General features: G+C 50.5%; 1 protein-coding gene across 3 annotated transcripts in view; it reads right to left on the bottom strand.

Annotated features, from left to right (window-relative positions):
* Window positions 1-15,198: 15,198 nt before the first annotated feature.
* Window positions 15,199-17,902, bottom strand: part of Gpam (glycerol-3-phosphate acyltransferase, mitochondrial) — a 65,017-nt gene continuing 62,313 nt past the window's right edge. For 2 of the 3 annotated variants that reach the window (XM_033761433.1, XM_033761434.1), the window contains exons 20-21: window positions 16,850-16,908; window positions 15,199-16,193 (exon numbers count right to left, since the gene is read on the bottom strand). In XM_033761433.1, the coding sequence (XP_033617324.1) occupies window positions 16,077-16,193; window positions 16,850-16,908 (176 nt within the window). In that variant the 3' untranslated portion in view covers window positions 15,199-16,076. The remainder of the gene's footprint in view (window positions 16,194-16,849; window positions 16,909-17,902) is intronic. The other variant, XR_004516298.1, reaches the window with a different exon arrangement.

Below are 17,902 nucleotides of genomic sequence, written 5' to 3'. Positions count from 1 at the left end.
CTTCCATAAATGCCAGCCTGCGACGGGGTGGTGCCGGATCAACTTCCATAAATGCCAGCCTGCTGGAAGGGGTGGGGGGGTGGGGTTTGCTGTTTTTCTAAGAGAAAAGACACCAGAGGGCCTAGAAACAGCCAAAGGAACCTGAGTTCCAGGCCTGCCCTGCCACAGGGAGAGCCAGAGCCGATGCTAGGCAAACCACTGCCCTCGGGTTCCAGCAGATCCCTCTGGAGCTGGAGCAGATGCTCCCCGGGCCTCCTCACCCTGACACCCAGCATCCTGCCTGGGCTGTCAGTGTCCTCTCTTGGGTGACGTCCTTCACCACAGACTCTGGCCCGGGGCCCCTGTAACTTGGGCTCGCCTGGGCCCTGTTTGGGAGACACAAATCCCAGCCCGGGGAGCTCACACTCTGGCTCACAGAGAGCCAGCACCTAGGACCCTGGGTTCGCCATAGACTTGGGGCTGGCAGTGGCCTCCCTCTTCGGCACATCCTGTCCCCAGGGACTGCACATGGTCATCACCGATGTCCCCAAGTCCACGTGTAAGAGAGAAAGGCAGGAGGACCAAAGTCCTATTAAAGCAGGGCTAGGAGGAGGCCTCTCAGGGAAACTGAGACCCGTGGCGTGATCAGGAGGGGGACAGAGAAGCACAAGGCACACGGAGAGCAGGAGCCAGTGGCTACAGGACGGAAGAGTGCAGATCATGCCTGCCCAGTGGGTCACGCAAATGGCTTTGGAGCTGAGTCTAGGATCAGTGTTAGGGGTTTGTATTAGATCCCTGCAGCTGCCATAACAAAACATCACCACCTGGATGGCTTAAAACTGCAGATGCGTCTTCTCCCGAGGTCCTGGGGGAAGACGGTGTGAGATCTGGGGTCAGCAGAGCCACACTCCCTCAGCGCGGAAAAGGAGCCATGGGCCTCTTCCCGGCACCCAGTGGTCTGTGGCCCAGTCATGACAGTCACTGGCTGAGAGATGGATTGCCCACACTCTGCTTCTCTTTCCATGGGACCTTCTGTCTCTTTGTCCCAGTCCTCTTTCTCCTTTTTACAAATCCACCAGTCCTTGGGTTGAAAGCTTGCTCTAACCCAACAGGACCTCAGCTGACATCTGCGAAGACCTTTATTTCCTGGTAAGGTCACCTCCTGAGGGTCGGGGTGGATACATTCGTATCTAGCTGAAGGAATGCTACTCCATTCCCGGCAGCATCTCAGGCAGGGAACGGGTAGGGTGGAATCTGTGGCTCCAAAATAGTCTACAGTGCAGGGAAAGGATCAGAGCAGGAGAGACGAAAAGCAGGAACCAATGAGGGGCCCAGGGAGATGGTGAAGCCAGCCTGGGCTGGGGAGGATGAGAGAAGGGAGTAGGTTTGAAATCTGCTTTCGAGACCAAGTGGACGGGTGGGGTGCAGGGGATACAGAAAAGGTTGGGGATGCTAGGACCGCAGCCGCCTGGACCCTGGACATACTTGGAGTATGAGACGAGTCCTCTGGCCCGGCGCAGAGGAGGTGCTCAGGAAACACTGCACACTGATACATTGCCCACAGCAAACATTTTCTTAAAAGTTGAGTGTGCAGCCTCTTTCTCAGCTTTGCAGGCACCTTCAGGATCAGCCTCTGGCTCAGACAGTGTTTTCCACCCAGCCAGAGCGGCACAGAGCAGCCCAGGGCTTCCAGGGAACACCCAGCCCTCCTCCTGCTTCAGGGCACGCCTAAGGACCCCTGGGGTGGCATTTGGGTGAACTGCTGTCACAGTGGTTCTGGTCAGCCTGTACCAAGACCGAAGGGCCTTCAGGGTAAAACAGGTTGGTAACAGCGCCACCCTGCCCGCAGAGGCGAGTGGGAGGAGAGTAGTGAGGGAGGTGCAGGCACGGACTGGAGGTCTGTCCCACTGAAGGCTTCCTCCAGCAGCATCCCAGAGAACTGGTGTGTTAAGTTACTTTTCTCTCACTGCTGAGACAAAATACCTGACACCCAAAGTTAAAAGGAAAGGGGTTTATTTGACTTACAGTTCACAGAGGTTTCAGTCCCTAATCGGCCAGCTCCAAGACTGGGATGGCAAACAAGCATCACAAGGGAGAAACAACACAGCACTCACAAGGCAGCAAAGGCAAGAAGGGACCTCAATAGCGTCTCCCTGCCCATTTTATCTTATTCAGACTACTGAGGGCAGGCAGCACTCACACCCTTAATCCTACTGCCCTTGAGCCTAGCATTGCATGGTGAATTAATTCCAACCTCGCACACTCTAGATCTATAACCACATGAGGTTTTGAGGGGACAGCTAGACCCAAACCATAACAACTGGCTTCAACATAGATTCCTCACTTGCTTTGTGACACATTGCATGGAAGAGAGTCCCATGGCAGCTGGAGTGCAGAGGCTTCTGAAAGTAACCAAAGGACAGGGAAATCTCCCCTGGGTACCTGTGTGAGTGCGCGCATGCATACACACACACACATACACACACGCACACACACACACCCCTACAGGCTACTCAGCAGGTTGCCTTTTGATGTGCGCTTTTAGGATGCTCAAAAACCTTGAACCCAAATTGCAACAGGCCTCCAGCTTCACCCTTCCAGTTACAGATAACACAGGGAATAGAAGAACATGTTAGATGGGACCCCAGTGATGCAAACAGTAAGTGCCAGGTATGCAAAGACACCAGATTCTTAAGCAAATGCATTGCAAGAGGAAAATGAAGTAAAGAGAAAGGACAGCTCAAAAACAAACAAAACAAAAAGATTAAAATACTTTACTGCAGACATTGTTAGGATCTTATTTAGATCCTGATTTGGACAAACCAATTGTTTTAAAAATAATAATAATAACAGGCAGTTAAACACTGAACACTAGCTGGAATTATGGTTGATGTTTTCAGGTGTGACAATGGGATTGTGATTATGTTTCTTAAGAGTCGTTATCCTGGGGCTGGCTTCTGAAATATTTATGGGTGAAATGATAGCATGTGAGAGATTTGCTCCAAAATGATCCCTGGCTGGGGAGAGCAGGTAGAGCTAGAAAGAAATTGGCCATTGCATTGTCAAGGGAAGAAGCTGGAAGAGGGGAATGTTTTCTTCACGTTCGTGCATGTTTGGAATTTTCCATGATGAACAGGAATTTGTTTTTTAAAAAAGGAAAAGAAAAGACCTCCCCTCAGAGACTGCGGGCTCCCCTGGCCAGCTGGTGCACTCCAGGGCATGCCTGCCCCCTGAACCTTTGTCTCCCCAGGACCACTGCCTCGCAGGGACAAGAATCCAGCAAGAACTCCAAGCTATTACAGTGCATGCACTTGTGCCTGGTGCTGACGGTGCCTTACTGAAGGGATCCTCTCCACTGAGCGACCCACTGCTCTGCCTGGGCACCCACCGCGGGGCTGCAAGCCGTCCTTGCCACCTGGCAAGCAGTAAGCCTACAGTAAATATTTGACCAAATCAGTGAGCTGTGGGTCCCAGACATTCAATGTCCCACTGGCAGAAGGAATTCAGAAAGCTCTGGTGCAAAATCTTCTGCCTAAGCCTTACCCTCTCTCCTTTGCTGTGTGGCTCTGGACAAGCCTCAACCTCTCTGAGCCTCCCATCCTGTAAAAGTCACACTTCGGGGCACACTGTAACACAGGCTGGATGGAAATCTGGCCCTAAGCCCACCTCTTTGTCCACTCTCATCACTCTGGCTGAGACCTGTGCTGACGGTCATAGCCTGAACTCCCAGCACAGCGCAGCTCCTCCAGGGGTCTCCATTGCCCTTAGCTTGTGCGATGCCACCAGCTCCCTGACAGCCTCCCTGGTGTCCCCCTCAGGCTCTGCACAAAGTCCTGGGACTCTGGTCCATCACTGAGGCTCCGCCAGAGGGCCTGGTGCAGGGCGGCCCAGCCAAGCCAGCTTGACAGGTGGCTCCCTGGTCTGAAACAGCAGCCTGTAAACCTGCTGAGCTCCCGCTGGGTGCTAGATGGGTGGGCTCTGGGGGAGCACAGTAAAGGACAAACATACCACAGATACGCTCTCTCTCCCTGAAACTCGCCCCCAGGGAGGAGGTCAAGGCACAGGCAGCGCTGGGCAGGCAGATCGGGCCACACACGCAGGGCCAGCTGGATCTCTGGCCATCACCCAGGCAGCCCAGGATTCCAGCCCATGACAAGGGTCTCCCACCTAGGGCTCCCGCAGTGAGAGGCCTACAGAAACAGCAGGCACATTCCAGCCGCAGAGGGGAGAAGGGAGATCGCCAAGGGATGTGAGGCGGCAGAGTTCAGGCCTAGGATGTGCCCAGGGCCCAAACCTTTCAATGTGGACCAGCTCTTGCAGCTCAGCGAAGGGTGCTGGCGCCCTCTAGTGGACAGAGCGGTCATTACCTGGGCTTGGGGCGTCAGCAGAGCTCAGGGGCGCGGGGCGCTTGCCTTCCGCCCGGGTCCCCTCCGCTGCCTCTCCTCGGGGTTCCCCCAGACGCGAAGTGGCACCCACCCCCCGCCGCCGTCGCCAGCTTGGTCTGTCGATCTCCCTAACGCTCTAAGTTCACCGTGGAAACGCCTGAGATCCGGAGGAAGTCAGTTCACCGCTGGACAAGTCTTAGCGAGGAATGAAGTTCCCTTGGGGGACCGGGCTGGGGGAGGCATTTCGGGGTGTAGCGGGAGGAGCCGCTCAACCCTTCCGCTAGGAAGCAGGGCTGCATCCTGTTTCACTACCTGAAACCATTAGCATCCCGTTTCTCAGAGGCCAGCAGGTACCCAGGGAGACCCCGACTTCAGGAAAGTGGGCTCCGGGTCCCCCGAGCACCGGTGAACGGAGAGCAGAGGAGAAAAGCGGGGACGACCTTCACCGCCCAGTCCTCCTCGCAGCCCGGCCTGGATTCCCAGACAGGACAGCAGGTGGCCCGCAGTCTGTCCCCCTGGGCCCCGAGCCCCGCATGCCCCTTTCTGTCCCTTTCCTTCCCTTTTGTTCTTTGGAGGACCCATCCTGATGTCCCTGTCTGACAGTTAGGGAGAAGCCACACTGCTAAGAGCAGGCTGGAGGCGCCGCCCGGAGTGGCAGGGTCCGGGTGGGCGAGTTCTCCCGGCTTCGGTCTAGACACCCTTGACGGGGTCCTGGCGCCCCCTAGTGGACAGAGCGGGAAACGCGGCATGACCACGCCCTGCGTCTTGGTACAGGTGCGGCCGGATTCCAGCAAATCGGCCTCAGAACATTCACGGCCTTTTGGAAGATTGAAGAGGCTGGTGAACCCCGAAGCACTAACCTTGTGCTCGGATGCCTTAGTTTACAGGATGGTTGGACTAACGTCGGGAAAATGCTGGCCGAGGAAAGACGGGACAGGCAAAGGTGGAAAACGCAGACTCCTGTCAAAAGTTGGCCGGGCCACGGGGGGAGAAAGAAGCAGAACCGGGAGCAGAGCTAACATTCCTGAGGCCTTTGCTCGCGCCCGGCTGGCCCCAAATACATCAGCAGACCCAAAGTTGTGTGGTGCAAGTCCGAGGCCAGGGCTTGACCCCAGGCTGCCTGCGCCATATTCCGGGCGCTGCATAGCAAGGCTGTACCTGGGTGGGTGACAGTCACATATGGACAGCCGTGCCTGAGGCCGCTGTGGACAGGCTGCTTCCCCCGTTTCCCTGAGCCGAACCCTTCGGCTCAGAACTCAGCATGTTGCCAGAAGAAAGCTGTGCAAAGTGTCTGGGTTACGACCTCCCCTTCACCCTGAGGCCCGAGCAAGGCCGTCTACCGCAACCCCTGGGCGGGCTCCACCTCCTCCCCGCACGCACAGGTCGTGGCTGCTTTCGTCCTGGGTCAGGTGGATTTGACTCCAGACATGGAAACCCGGCCCGGGACCGGGTTTACGTATTTTTGGTAAGAAAGTCCTCGCTCGTCACTGTCCTTGTCCCACCCTCTGCCCTGCCTCTTCATGCTCTACAGACACCCAGAAAGAAGGCCAAAGCAAGGGACCCAGAGTTTAGCGAGAAGAGCCCAGGCCTGGGCACCCTGCTGCCTGCTCCAGAGGACCTTGAAGAGGTCCTGCCTTCTGTTCTTCATCTGTCAGGTGGGGAGCACTGGACCTAACGGTAAAACTGTAGGTTCAGTGGTGCAAGTAGCTTGTGCTCAGTATTATTTTACCTCTTCGCTGAAAACAGCAAATTGCCCCTCTACACGCCCCAGTGGCTTTCTTTTTCCCATTTTAAGCACACAAGCATTTAGAGACATTGCTCTCTATTTGAGAACACGCAACAACTCTCCAAGGCCAGGGATTAAACGAGCTCTGGCTGGGGCATCTGCCAGGAGAGGACAGGTCAGGGGCAAGTGGAGGAACTGGGAAAGACACCCTCCTTCCAAAGGGTCTGCATTCATTAGCAACTCTGACTCCACGCAGACACGCCGAGCCTGTGCTGCCAGATCTGCTGGAGGCTTGAGCGAGAGCTAGACGTTTACATTAAAGTACACGGGCCGCTTAGACACGGACTACATTTCTTTGAAAACTCAAATCAGGCAGGAACACCTGGTCAGCAGTGGGTGTGGTTATTTCCTGCACATGCGCACTTGATAGTTTTGGCGCGCTGACTTGTCCAAGGGAGACTTTGAAAGGATTCCTCTTCCCACCACCTATTTTCACCCTTCCCTCAAGACTCGGTGACAAACTGCTCTCAGGACCCCTCTGTCATACCTGGTCTCCCACAACTGGCTCCCAGAGACTGGTAGAATGAACCTTGCTCCCAGCTGAGGTCCCCACCTACCCTGTGTATCCTCTCTCTCTGGCCAACTCAGGGCTGCCGCTGATGTTGGATATTGAGAGCAACAGCACTCGCTGCACATTTAGAACCCCGAATTCTAGCACCTCTGGACCCAGAGTGGATCCTTCTCAGTGGAACCAGAAAAGGAGTTGGGGCAATGTTTATTGATCCTTCTTCATCGTCATCTTCTCACGGGGATCTTGAAGTGGTCCTTAGAAATGTTGAGTTCTCTCAATATAGAAATAGATACATAGTGGGCTGGGGATTTAGCTCAGTGGTTCCGCCGTCTGCCTTGCAAGTGCAAGGGCCCAAGTTCGATCCCCGGTACAAGAAAAAGAAAAGAAATGCACAGGTATAATTGCTCTGCAACCTGGTGGCTCGGTGCATTGTCCCCTGAAGTCCAACTCAGTGTTTGGAAACTCTCTCTTCACAGCTTTGTACCGTAGCTCAGCGTCTAATCTAATGCATTGTCCCGAAGACTATCCTAGCTTGGGTTTTCCTAGAAGCAGATCCAGAGCCGAGAGTATAGCAGCGAGACATTTCTAAGCAAACTGATGCCAGAAAGGCTCAGACAGAGCAGGAGAACTCAAGAAGGCTGGGGTTTAATGCATGGGTCACTGCTGTGGACACCGGAACTCAGTCCCACTGGGACCCTTCTAAACCAGTACTGAGCATAGAGGCAGGGCTCTGCATCCCTGGCCCACTCTCATTGGTTAAGGGCTGTTGGGGTCTTCAGCTCTGGGCAGAGTCTGAGGACATGATCAGAAGGAACTACAGGAAGAGGAGAGCAGGGCCATGCATGGGTGACTTCAGGGTGACAGAGCAGCAGACTGAGCCCTTCAGAATCCCCTGCAAAACTCTGCTCAAGAAAACCCAGTAGAGAAGCCCATCTTTACACTCAGAGTACGTCACACCTCCAACGCCCCTCACACCGGCTCGCTGGCTTCCCCGGGACTCCCTATGACAGACATGAGGTCCTTATCAATAGTCTTCATTTAGGGAGGTATGAAAACTGGAGCACGCCCAAACTCACAGACCCTAATTTGCAGACTTGATGAACTTCATGGTACTCAAGACCTTGCCAGAAAATTATTTTAAATGGGAAAGCACCTAACCTTTACAATTACTTTGTAACTTTGAAAGGTGATTTCTTTACAGCTTTTCAGGAATCTGTGAGCTGTGTGGTGCCTCCCGCCTCTGGGTGCTTGGCTGCGGCACACCAGCCCCATGTTCAGCATCCATCACCTGTGGTCCCTCTCAGGGCTGTAAGACCTTCGTGCCCTTTCTGATAATTGTTGCTAATAAAATGTAATTAAAACAGCAACCACAGACATACCATTCACGCTGACCCTCCTGGGTCAATAGTTTAAGAAAGCACAGGGATCTTCATAGAGAAACACCCAATTGAAAGGTTTGAGGCAATAAAAATTAAATGTTCTCCTAACCCACGACAAAGATTATGTTCCATTGCCCATTTTATACATAATTTCCAGATTAATTTGGCTGAGTGGTGCCTGCAGTGAGAGAGAATGCCCCTAAAAGAAAGTTAATGAGGCTGGAAGTCTGCAAAACATATGCTGAAAAAACAAATCCTGATCCAGAGATGGAAACAAGATGGCTTGAAAACAACGAGGCCAAGACAGCAGCCCAGTGTTGGAGGACAGGGTGGATGGAACCAGCACCTCTTCCTCAGGCCACAGGAAACAAATGAGCTTTCCAATCCCAGGGATGCAGGGGGAGACTTCAAAGCCAGCCCAGCTGACACCCACTCTGCGCCCAACACCTCCCAAAGAAGTGCCACCTCCAGATTCCAGCTCGCCGAGCAGCCCCACTGACCCTTTCAAAACACAGCATTGAAGACTAAGCTTGGAATCCGACCACATCGCTCGACAGCGGCGTGACCTTGAGTTACTGCCAACATTGTTTCCGTTGTTATCGGGACAATCATGAAGGGACAACATTGTGCCTGGCACACACGACAATAAAATATAACTACAGGCCAATCACTGCTAAGCCCTGGCTCTGTGCAGTAACACAGGTGCAATAAACAGTAGTGCATTCCAGCAGTTTGAGAGCCTGAGGCGCTCCTACTGCTCAGTCAGTTGTGCTCAGGCAGAGGGAGAGGACGTCCACAGAACCCTTCACCCAGTTTACCCTGTCTGTTTTGGCTTAACCCATGGCCCACTTGAGTGGGAACGCCCAGCTGAATTGAGCATGATCTGGGCGTGGGAGACTCACGTGAGGACTGTTGTCCACAGTATAAAAGGGGACCTGGAGAAGATTGTCTGCTTTTGATTTTCCTGGAGAAGCTCACCTGAGGCTGGTTTTCCTGATACAAACTTGGTTATTCTCATCTTCAGAAGAGCTTGGATCCTTGTCATCCCAGGGATGGCTGCTGTTCTGGTCTTCGCCTTGAGTGTTGCTTCCTGGCTCCAGTGAAGATCCCTCTGCCTGGTGGCACAGGTCCTTCACCCCACAGTGCAGGCTTTCCAGCTTCCACACTGGCCTTTGGTCCTTTCCGGGTGCAGATCCTTGATAACTGACTTGCATGAGACATTGCTGTGGGCTCTAGGCCTTTAGCAGGACATTGAGGTGGGATCCAGGCCCTCAGCTGGGTTCTTTGGGTCTCTAGCACATGGACAGATCCTTGCACTCTTCTGCATTTGACTTGTTGGATGAATATTATAACCTTGTAAATTATGTCCTGTATTAAATGTTCCCTTGCAAACTCTGACCGCTCCACCGTCCTGAGTCCATGTACTGCTTTCTGCCCTGTGGTGCCCCCATACTTTTGCCAGTGGTTTCAGGATGAAGGCAGAGTTTGTTAACCTCATGAACTGTGGCACAATGATAAAAGCAAATTTGGACTCTGCCTGGACAGGAGTCTTTGGCAAACTACACCTGAGCCTGCTTTATCGTTTGTAAAAGGAGGCTAACTGTACCTACCCAAGAGGACAAGGCATGTTAAGTTCTTACACTGCCTCCTTAGAGCCCAAGGGAAGTCTTGGGCGTGAGTGTATGCAGCACCTTGTTTCACCAGAGCCCATGAACTCCTTTCCAGTGCCACATAATTATGAAATCCGCCAAGCTCCACATGGAACTCGTGGGTGACCTCTACTGCACTGGGTGGGGGTCAGACCGCTCTTGCTCGACTGTTTGCAGCCCATCTGGCTGATGTTCCCGGACTTCAAAGTCAACTTCACTCTGATCTGGAGTTTATCAACAGACTGAGCACGGGCAATTTTCTCTTCTGCAAAACTTGTGGGCTGGATATACTAATGACAACTAATTTGTCTGCCAGAGCTAAATTTTCTGTCCTTCTACCTCCAAGATTAGCCAATTCCTAGACCGAAAATGGCTCCGCCTGGAGCATTCCTTTGATACAGTCTGACCAAGCCAGACGCCATCTTTCCCAGCATGCACAGCTGGAATCAGGAAGCGGAAGTGGAGACGTTTGCCCACCAGTGTTGACACCCCAGGCTTTATGGCTCTGGTCCAGTATCCCAGAGACAGGTGCCAGACAGCCAAGCACCATGCCTGTAGCTTTAAGCCCACCCTGCACATTCAAACTAGCTGATCCTAGACATTTCACCCTGCGTGGCCTTTCCCACAAAAGCCCCAGTAAAGGCTCTGACCTAAACCTATCCCATAGCCCTGTCCTTTGCTCCTGACCACAGAAATGGCTGCTCCAAGAGGCTCTCCGGTGTGCCCAGGCCTCCTGTCTCAGGACCTGAGTGTAGCAACTCTGTTTTCCTGACCCTCTCCTGCGTCTTCACTTGGTTCTGGAATGGAGTGTATTCGAATCACTTCACATCACAGGAAGCTTCAATGCTGGTACCTGCCAGCGCCGGCCCTGGCCTGTCCTGACATTTCCTTTGATACGGGAGACATCAAAAAGCCTGGTTAAATGGTCCCCAGGTTCCTCACTAAAAGCTTGGCTTGTCTCCACTCCTGCCAAACTCAGAGGACCACGGTGAATTTCTCTCCCCTTCTTCCTTGCCTTCAGGTTGCAGGAAGTGTCTTCACAGGTGTAATGAAAAACACAGCGTATTCTGCTACAGAGCACCATCCAACAGAAAGGCAGGCTCATTCCAACACTGGGTGAGTCTTCGTCCACGTTACTCACAGGATCTGGCGCAGTAGAACTTCTGGCTCTCCCCAGAGTGAAAATGACCACGAAAGGTAAATTTGTGACTCGATTCAGGACACCGAGGCAGCCACAAGAGCTCCACTAGTGAGTCGGGAAACAGAACTTACAGAACTGCTTCAGAAACATGGGATGTTGTTTCTGAAGCAAGGGGGAGGCCATTGAGAAGAATTAATGCATCTTTTTCTGTAATGAATTTCTAATTTATTAAGCATTCACTGTACTTTTTAATCACACCTATCTGATGTAGTTTGTTGTGCCAATCTGTAGAATGTACGTGCTTTCAGAAAAATTCCAGACGAAACAAAAAAATTGAAAAATAGCAGAGGATCTGGCAATGACACCAGCACTGCCTGGTAAGTGAGAGAAGGCAGGAAGAGCTGGATCAGAGTGGAGTCAGGGGCAGACAGAGGAGGAGACAACAGGTGCGTCCTAGGGAGAGAGGCCGAGAGCAGTGCCCACCCCACAGACACTGTGCACGGCAGTTAGGAAGACGCCCTCGAATCGGCTAGAGCTTCACTAGTTAGGCACGCAGAAGACCAAAAGGGATTCAAGAAGAGAATAGGCAAAAACTAAAATTAGTGGGAAGGCCAAACGTGCAGATTGGCCTCCAAAACTAAGTTAAAATCTCACTGGGGCTGAGGGAGAGTAGCATTTGGCAGCAGTGAAGAGCTGCGAACGCCACGGAGGAGACGATTGTGCCTGAGGGAGGGCAGCCACGGTGCCACTACAGAGGAAATGGAGAGCAAAGTGGAGAGGCCGCACGGCACCTCAAGGCACCTCACGGCATCTCACGGCAGGGCCGGCAGCCACAGGCTGTGACCTCCGTCCGGGATGTGCAGAAGGCAGGCTGTGCTTCCCGAGGGGCCACGGAATATCCGTGCTGATAAAACACACTTTTCTCTATATCCAAAAAGTAAGCTATTGTTTAGTGACTTATAAACCAGTGGGAAAAATCAGCACACTGCTATCAGTGGTGTATCAGCTTAAATATATAAAAGCGACAGAGAAGCATGAAGTTTAAGGGAATCTTTACAGAAACCCAGAGAACATCTCTATGATGTGACAATTTACTGACTGAAAGGAAGGAACAGCTAAGATGCAGATATTTCCATATCCAAATGCTTGATTCAACGGGAGGAGGTGTGGGTCAATCACAGACTGAGGCCCATCGATTTAGGTCAGGTGGTACCTTGTGGCATTTTAATAAAGTCCTGTGTAAGGTTAAATAAGAATAACAGTTTGTATAATGAATGAAGTGGGAAACTTTTAACTACAAATCTAAGATATCCAGAATAGGTTCCTTTTTTGGTTTATTAAAATAAAACTACATTTCTATGCTTCTCACAATACATGATCAGGATACAAATCAATCATTTCCAAGTAAGTTTCACTCACAAAAGCAAACAGCATTGTTTTATAATACTTTGCAGTAATTCTTTTTACAACACTCTAACATTTCTTTGTACAAGTACTTCAACACCTTCCGTCAAGACATTTAGCCCTTTAACGAGAAATAAGGTCAAGAGTTTCTTTCAAAGCAATCATCAGTTTGTATTAAACTAAAATGCCATGCGGCAACTCTCAGGTTCCTAAAAAGAGTATTTATGTACCATAGCCATAAACCTCAATGATAGACCATATCACTTCTAAACACTAGAACTATGGATAAAAATCTGCATTCTATTATGCAATGTTTTCTTCTAGATCTGAACTGCAACATTATATACCCCAATTAACCTTTATATTAATTCTGCTATTTATCAGTAAAAAAGCCAAGGTTATTGACAGCTGATCTTTCCACCAAAGGAAAGTGCTAGGACCACTTATATTACAATTTTCTGTGCTTATTCTTTCGAGAGGGGGAAAAATACATCAATTCAATGCAACATTTCATGGTACAAAATGCAAGCAAATTCTGCCTTCTGTTCGCTACTGTTTTGTCTCCTTAAAGAACTACCTAAGGTAATGTTTTCCACAGGATATTAGTGAGAGGCACACAAGTGTCCCAATGGGGAAAAAGGTCCTGAGGTCAAGACAGTTTGGGAAATGCTGGGTCCAACAGGCATAGCGCTGCCAAGGGGAAAGTGGACGGGAAGTTGTCAAGGGCGGTTTTGGTCCCCAGTAGCCCCTGGTACACGCACGGCACATCCGCCCGCTGCTCGGGGCTGCAGGGAATCGGCACTCTGAGCTTTCACCCACCCTCGGGACTTCATGAGACTTAACAGATCGCAGAAGGAAGGCGCAGTGCTTCTCGGCTCCTCGTTCTACACACTTTGCTCTCGTGTTTGCCTTGGTTTTTCTTAGAATTTTAAAAGAGCAAAAGTCCTTCCTTTCTTCTGAATTACTTAAGACATTGTCAGTTTAAAAAACAGAGTGCAGTTTCATATTGCTTATTATTGGGGTCTTTTTAAAACTCGACTCACAGTTTTCCCCTGAAGGGCATGCACTTCGGTTTTACAGAAATGCAATAGAGTAAACTGTAATAAATTATTTACAAGCACCTAGTTTGATTAACATGGAAGCCATCCACTGTTATAAAACAATGAGAATTTAATCTGTTAGCAAAACAGTGCTATCTGGAAGCTTTATTGCAATGATTTTTCCCCAGAAATGAGGCACTGAAGAATGAGTTGTGCTAAATGAACTCAAGGGTCAGCTTGCCTGGATGAACATAACTTTGGTTGAGATTTTTCTCCCTTAAAAAAGGTTGTGAAGCACCAGTTAATCACCAGAAAGCGTATGTATTTATCCTCACAGTGAGCTGGGTGGTGAGAGAGCTAGCAAAGTGCATTGCCCAAGCTTGTGACTGAATTTTTTGAAAATATCAAAAAGGAGGAGTAAAGCAAGAGAAACCACAGTCTCTCTTTCCAGGCTGGCAAAGCAGCAGCTCTGCAGAAGTGACAGGCAGAGCAGACGCCCACTGGGAAGTCAGTCCTGGCCTTCACTTTCCGGCTAAGTTTCATCGATCCCGGATTTACAATGCAGAGGACAAAAAAAAAAGAAGGAGAGGGGGAAGAATGGAAGGAGAGAGAAAGGAAGGGACAGTGAAAAGGAGGGAAGAGAGGACGAAGAGGAAGGGGAGGGGAGAAGGGAGGGCGGGAGAGAGACAGGCAGGCAGGCAGGCAGGCAGGCTGACCAGTGAAACATTTCACGTTCCCGTTAAGAGACACCCGAGGGATCAGCAAGCTCCCTGGGCGACCCCGAGAACAAGCGAAGGGAAGGGCTCCCCCGCCCCAGTTTACTCTTTTTATTTTTATTTATTTATTTAGGTACCGGGGATCGAACTCGGGTCCTTGCACTTGTCAGGCAGGCAGCAGAACCGCTGAGCTAAATCCCCGGCCCTTCCGCCCCGATTGATAAAACGGCAAGTTAAAAGGTGAAGAGCTCACCCTACATCGTGGGCGACAACTCACAGTGACTTTATAGAACTCCAGTTCCTACAAATGGAAGAAAAACGTATTTCACACACAGAATCTGAGAACTCAACAGCACAGCATTGCTGCTGAGTTCAGGCAAGATTATTTCATACGACACGAAGTCAGTATCCCTCCCTCTCCCGACGCACACCTGTCATTCACAAGATACTGTTAGTGTTTACAATCCACACTTAACAAAGCACAAACTTAATTCTCGGTACTTTTATACTAAATCCAAAACATCTACGCAAAAGTCATCAGAAAAGATTCCTAGTTCCATGATAAAGTGGAGCTAAGGGACAGAAAATCGTTAGAAAAATATTTTAACATTATGCAATGTGTATGAAATCACCATAATTACCACAATTAACTAACAATTATGCTCCCTGCTCACAAAAGGGCTCTACCCATTAAAAGCAGACCAATTTTAGAATTATTTGCCTCTACATGGCATTGAGCCTTAGGCATATAACCAACATAAATTTCTTACAAAACATGGTTTTCCTCAAAGCTAAAACTCCTTACGTGCCTCCCACCGTTCACCAATCAGTAGGGTCACTGTACATACCGCACGGGTTGACACCGCACAACTCCAGTGAGTGACTTTCCCCCGGAGTGGGCGCAGGGCAGCACCAGGGTGCAGGACATAAAAGCCTGGGACAGCCATCTGCAGCCAGGCACTGTACATGATCGGAGCGCACCAGGCTGAGCTAATCACATCAGAGCACATGCTGCGTGGCTGGAGGATTTCTAAGACACAGCTGTACCTGCGAGAGGCAGTACCTAACCCTCAAGGGGTGAAAGGGGCACAGACATAAAACAGGAGGGGATTTTTTCTTTTTTGGGGGGGCGAGGGTACCAGGGATCAAACTTGGGTCCTTGTGCTTGTGAGGCAGGCAGTGGAACCACTTTTTTTCCAGTACTGGGGCCCGAACTCAGGGCCTTGCACTTATGCGGCAGGCACGGGCGTCACTGAGCTAAATCCCGGGCCCAACAGAAGAGTTTTTAAATACTTGCTGGTCATTTAAAATTCAATGGCACTTTTTTCTATGAGCAACAGTTTTCAGTACCGATTTTCTGGCCAACTTTACCTTCAATTTTGCCGGCCAAATTTACCACCCAACGTTAACTACTGAATCACAATATCTCAGTTCCTGACCTAAATTAATACTAACCGTTTTCGTGTAGCTCTTAAAATGTTTTCTCAATCTGACTGCAGAGAACAACAGCACAGTACGTCTGGGAGCAGCGTCTCTCAGCCCATTCCTCTGCAAAGCATTTTGGGAAGAACAGGGCTCCCACTCAGAATTTAGCCGTCAATAGCAGATGAAATTGGAAAAGAGTGAATGGATGATTCGACTACTGTGAAAAGGAAACGTTAACCATTAATCAGAAAATACACCAATGAATCACCCAACAGCATCGCGAATCCGACACAAGGTCCAGTTCTAGAGTTCTAGTGTACGTCTCTGTGTCCATCAGAGCAGTTAGTCCATAAGACTTGCACTTAAAATGTAAGTCTTTAATAAACTTCAAAATAATTTATTGAGATTTCATCTAGGAACCTACTGATTATGAGCTGCAGACGGGGGCTGAGGGCCCCCAGAGTGGTCTGCGGGCCGCTGCAGGTCTCAGGCCAGGAAGAGCGCGGTCCGCAGCGGGAGAAGGCACTTGTCTTCTGAAGGTCACCTCGGGACGGGGACGGGGTGGGCCCGGTCAGACGGCACCTGCAGCCCTGAGGCCGGAGGATGAGCACGCGAGGGACTCGGCTCCAGCCCTGCACTTGCCAGGGGTGCCACCCATTACCTACAGCACCACAAAACTCAGAATATACTCTAGGAGTTTCTGCCGGTTGCATTGAGGTAGGAAAGTGCTGCTCAGTTCCAAAACAGATACTCTCTTTTGCTTGGTCTCTTTGAAAACCTGAAGAGAAAATGCAAACTAAATTAAAAGCAAAACAAACAGGAGGCGAACATTCCTGTCAACAACCCTGTCTGTCCTGTGTCCTGGAGCCCAAAGGGCAGTGGGGGGACACAAAGCCGTGTGCCGTGTGAGGGAAGCATGGCTGGGCAGTGTGTGAGCACCAGGCAGGTCGTGGTACAGGTGTGGGTGCTGCCCGAAGTGCAACCAGTGTACCACGCTTCAAGCTTTATGCCAAAGTGACAAACAGTCTCCTAGAAAGGCAACTGACGGCTCTGCAGGGCTCAGGTCCCTCACGCCAGGTGACGGTGAAGGACACCTGGGCACACTCCTAGCAATACTAGTAAAAACACAAGGGTTAGGGTTAACAACTGAAAATCACACGGAACAATTAAAGGCTGAACTTGGGATAGGATCTTGAAACATACCGATATCTATTATATAGAAACAGTTGGGAATAAATGTAAAACCAGTAAAATTTGGGGACAAAAAAATCCATACTGACGGATGACACTCTCAACCTGTCCCTCTCCACCCTCATCCCTGGAAACATCCTCCAACCGGAACTGTCAGAAGTGCTTCTCCTGGGGTCCAGCCCACCCACCGCCAAGGCCGGCAAACCAAGCATCTACATTGAACAGGGAACAGAGAGCACCTACCCCGACACCCTTAAACGTTTTCACGGCATTCTTCACGAGGCAGTACGTGGCACTCTCAGCTGCGGAGAAACAAGAAGGCTCCGTCAGCGTTTAGGCCCACACAGAGCAGCCGGGGAGAGGGTCACGGCGAGGCTGCCGCAGACAGGGCAAGCGCCACTGAGCAACCTGCTGTCCCTGTGAGCCTAGTCTTCCATCTCCTACAGTTTACAAGACTCAGAGACTGAAGGGAAGGGACAGAAGGAAGGGGAACTACCTAAAGCATCTACCCTGCAGGGTTTTTGTGAAAATAGGTACAAACATATGACATAGTTATACACAGATGATCCCTACACCAGCAAAGTCAGAAAGAGCACAAGTCTAGGGGTCAGAAAACAAGAATCCTAAATCCATGTTTTACCATTATCTAGGTATATCGACTTTCCCCATCCAAAGAGTAAAGCGACTAAATTAGATGATCTCTAAATAGCTTTTGCTCTAAAACTTGATTCAACATAATTTCCAAGCCGTAACTGTGAAATGCTATTTCCACACCAATCACAACTCTTAGAAAAAATGCTGACACCGACAACGTGAAGACCTGGCCAGGGCATGGCGCTCCTGAAACACTGTAGGAAAGCAAGTGCGCAGGGCACTGGCAGACCCTACTGAGGCCGGATGTGCCCATGGGCTGTGCCCACGCAATCCCATCCCTGGGTCTGCACACAGGCCGCGTACAGGACCAGATACTCACCCAGAGACACAGACAGGCTCACAGAAGCCCTATGCAAAGTGGCGCAAACTGCAAACAACCCAAACATCCACCAGCAGCGTGAGGTAGATGCTTACATGTCAGAATACAGTGCCCGAAACACATCACAGGAGCAAGAACAAAGAAAACTGCACGTAATGTGTATGCGTCCCACAAACAACGTGAAGTGAAGAAAGCCAGACAGCAGAGTACATACCTGGTCATTTAATGCATACGACATATCAAAGCAGATCAATAGTACTAATCCACAGGGCGGTCAGGATAAGTTTGCATTTTTCTAATTTTCTATAATTTTTACCATAGTT

Source organism: Fukomys damarensis, unplaced genomic scaffold, assembly GCF_012274545.1.
Source record: "Fukomys damarensis isolate Sample0158 unplaced genomic scaffold, DMR_v1.0_HiC HiC_scaffold_8, whole genome shotgun sequence".
NCBI lineage: Eukaryota > Metazoa > Chordata > Mammalia > Rodentia > Bathyergidae > Fukomys > Fukomys damarensis.
Note: the sequence above shows the minus strand (reverse complement) of the source record. Positions and strands in the feature narration are given on the sequence as shown.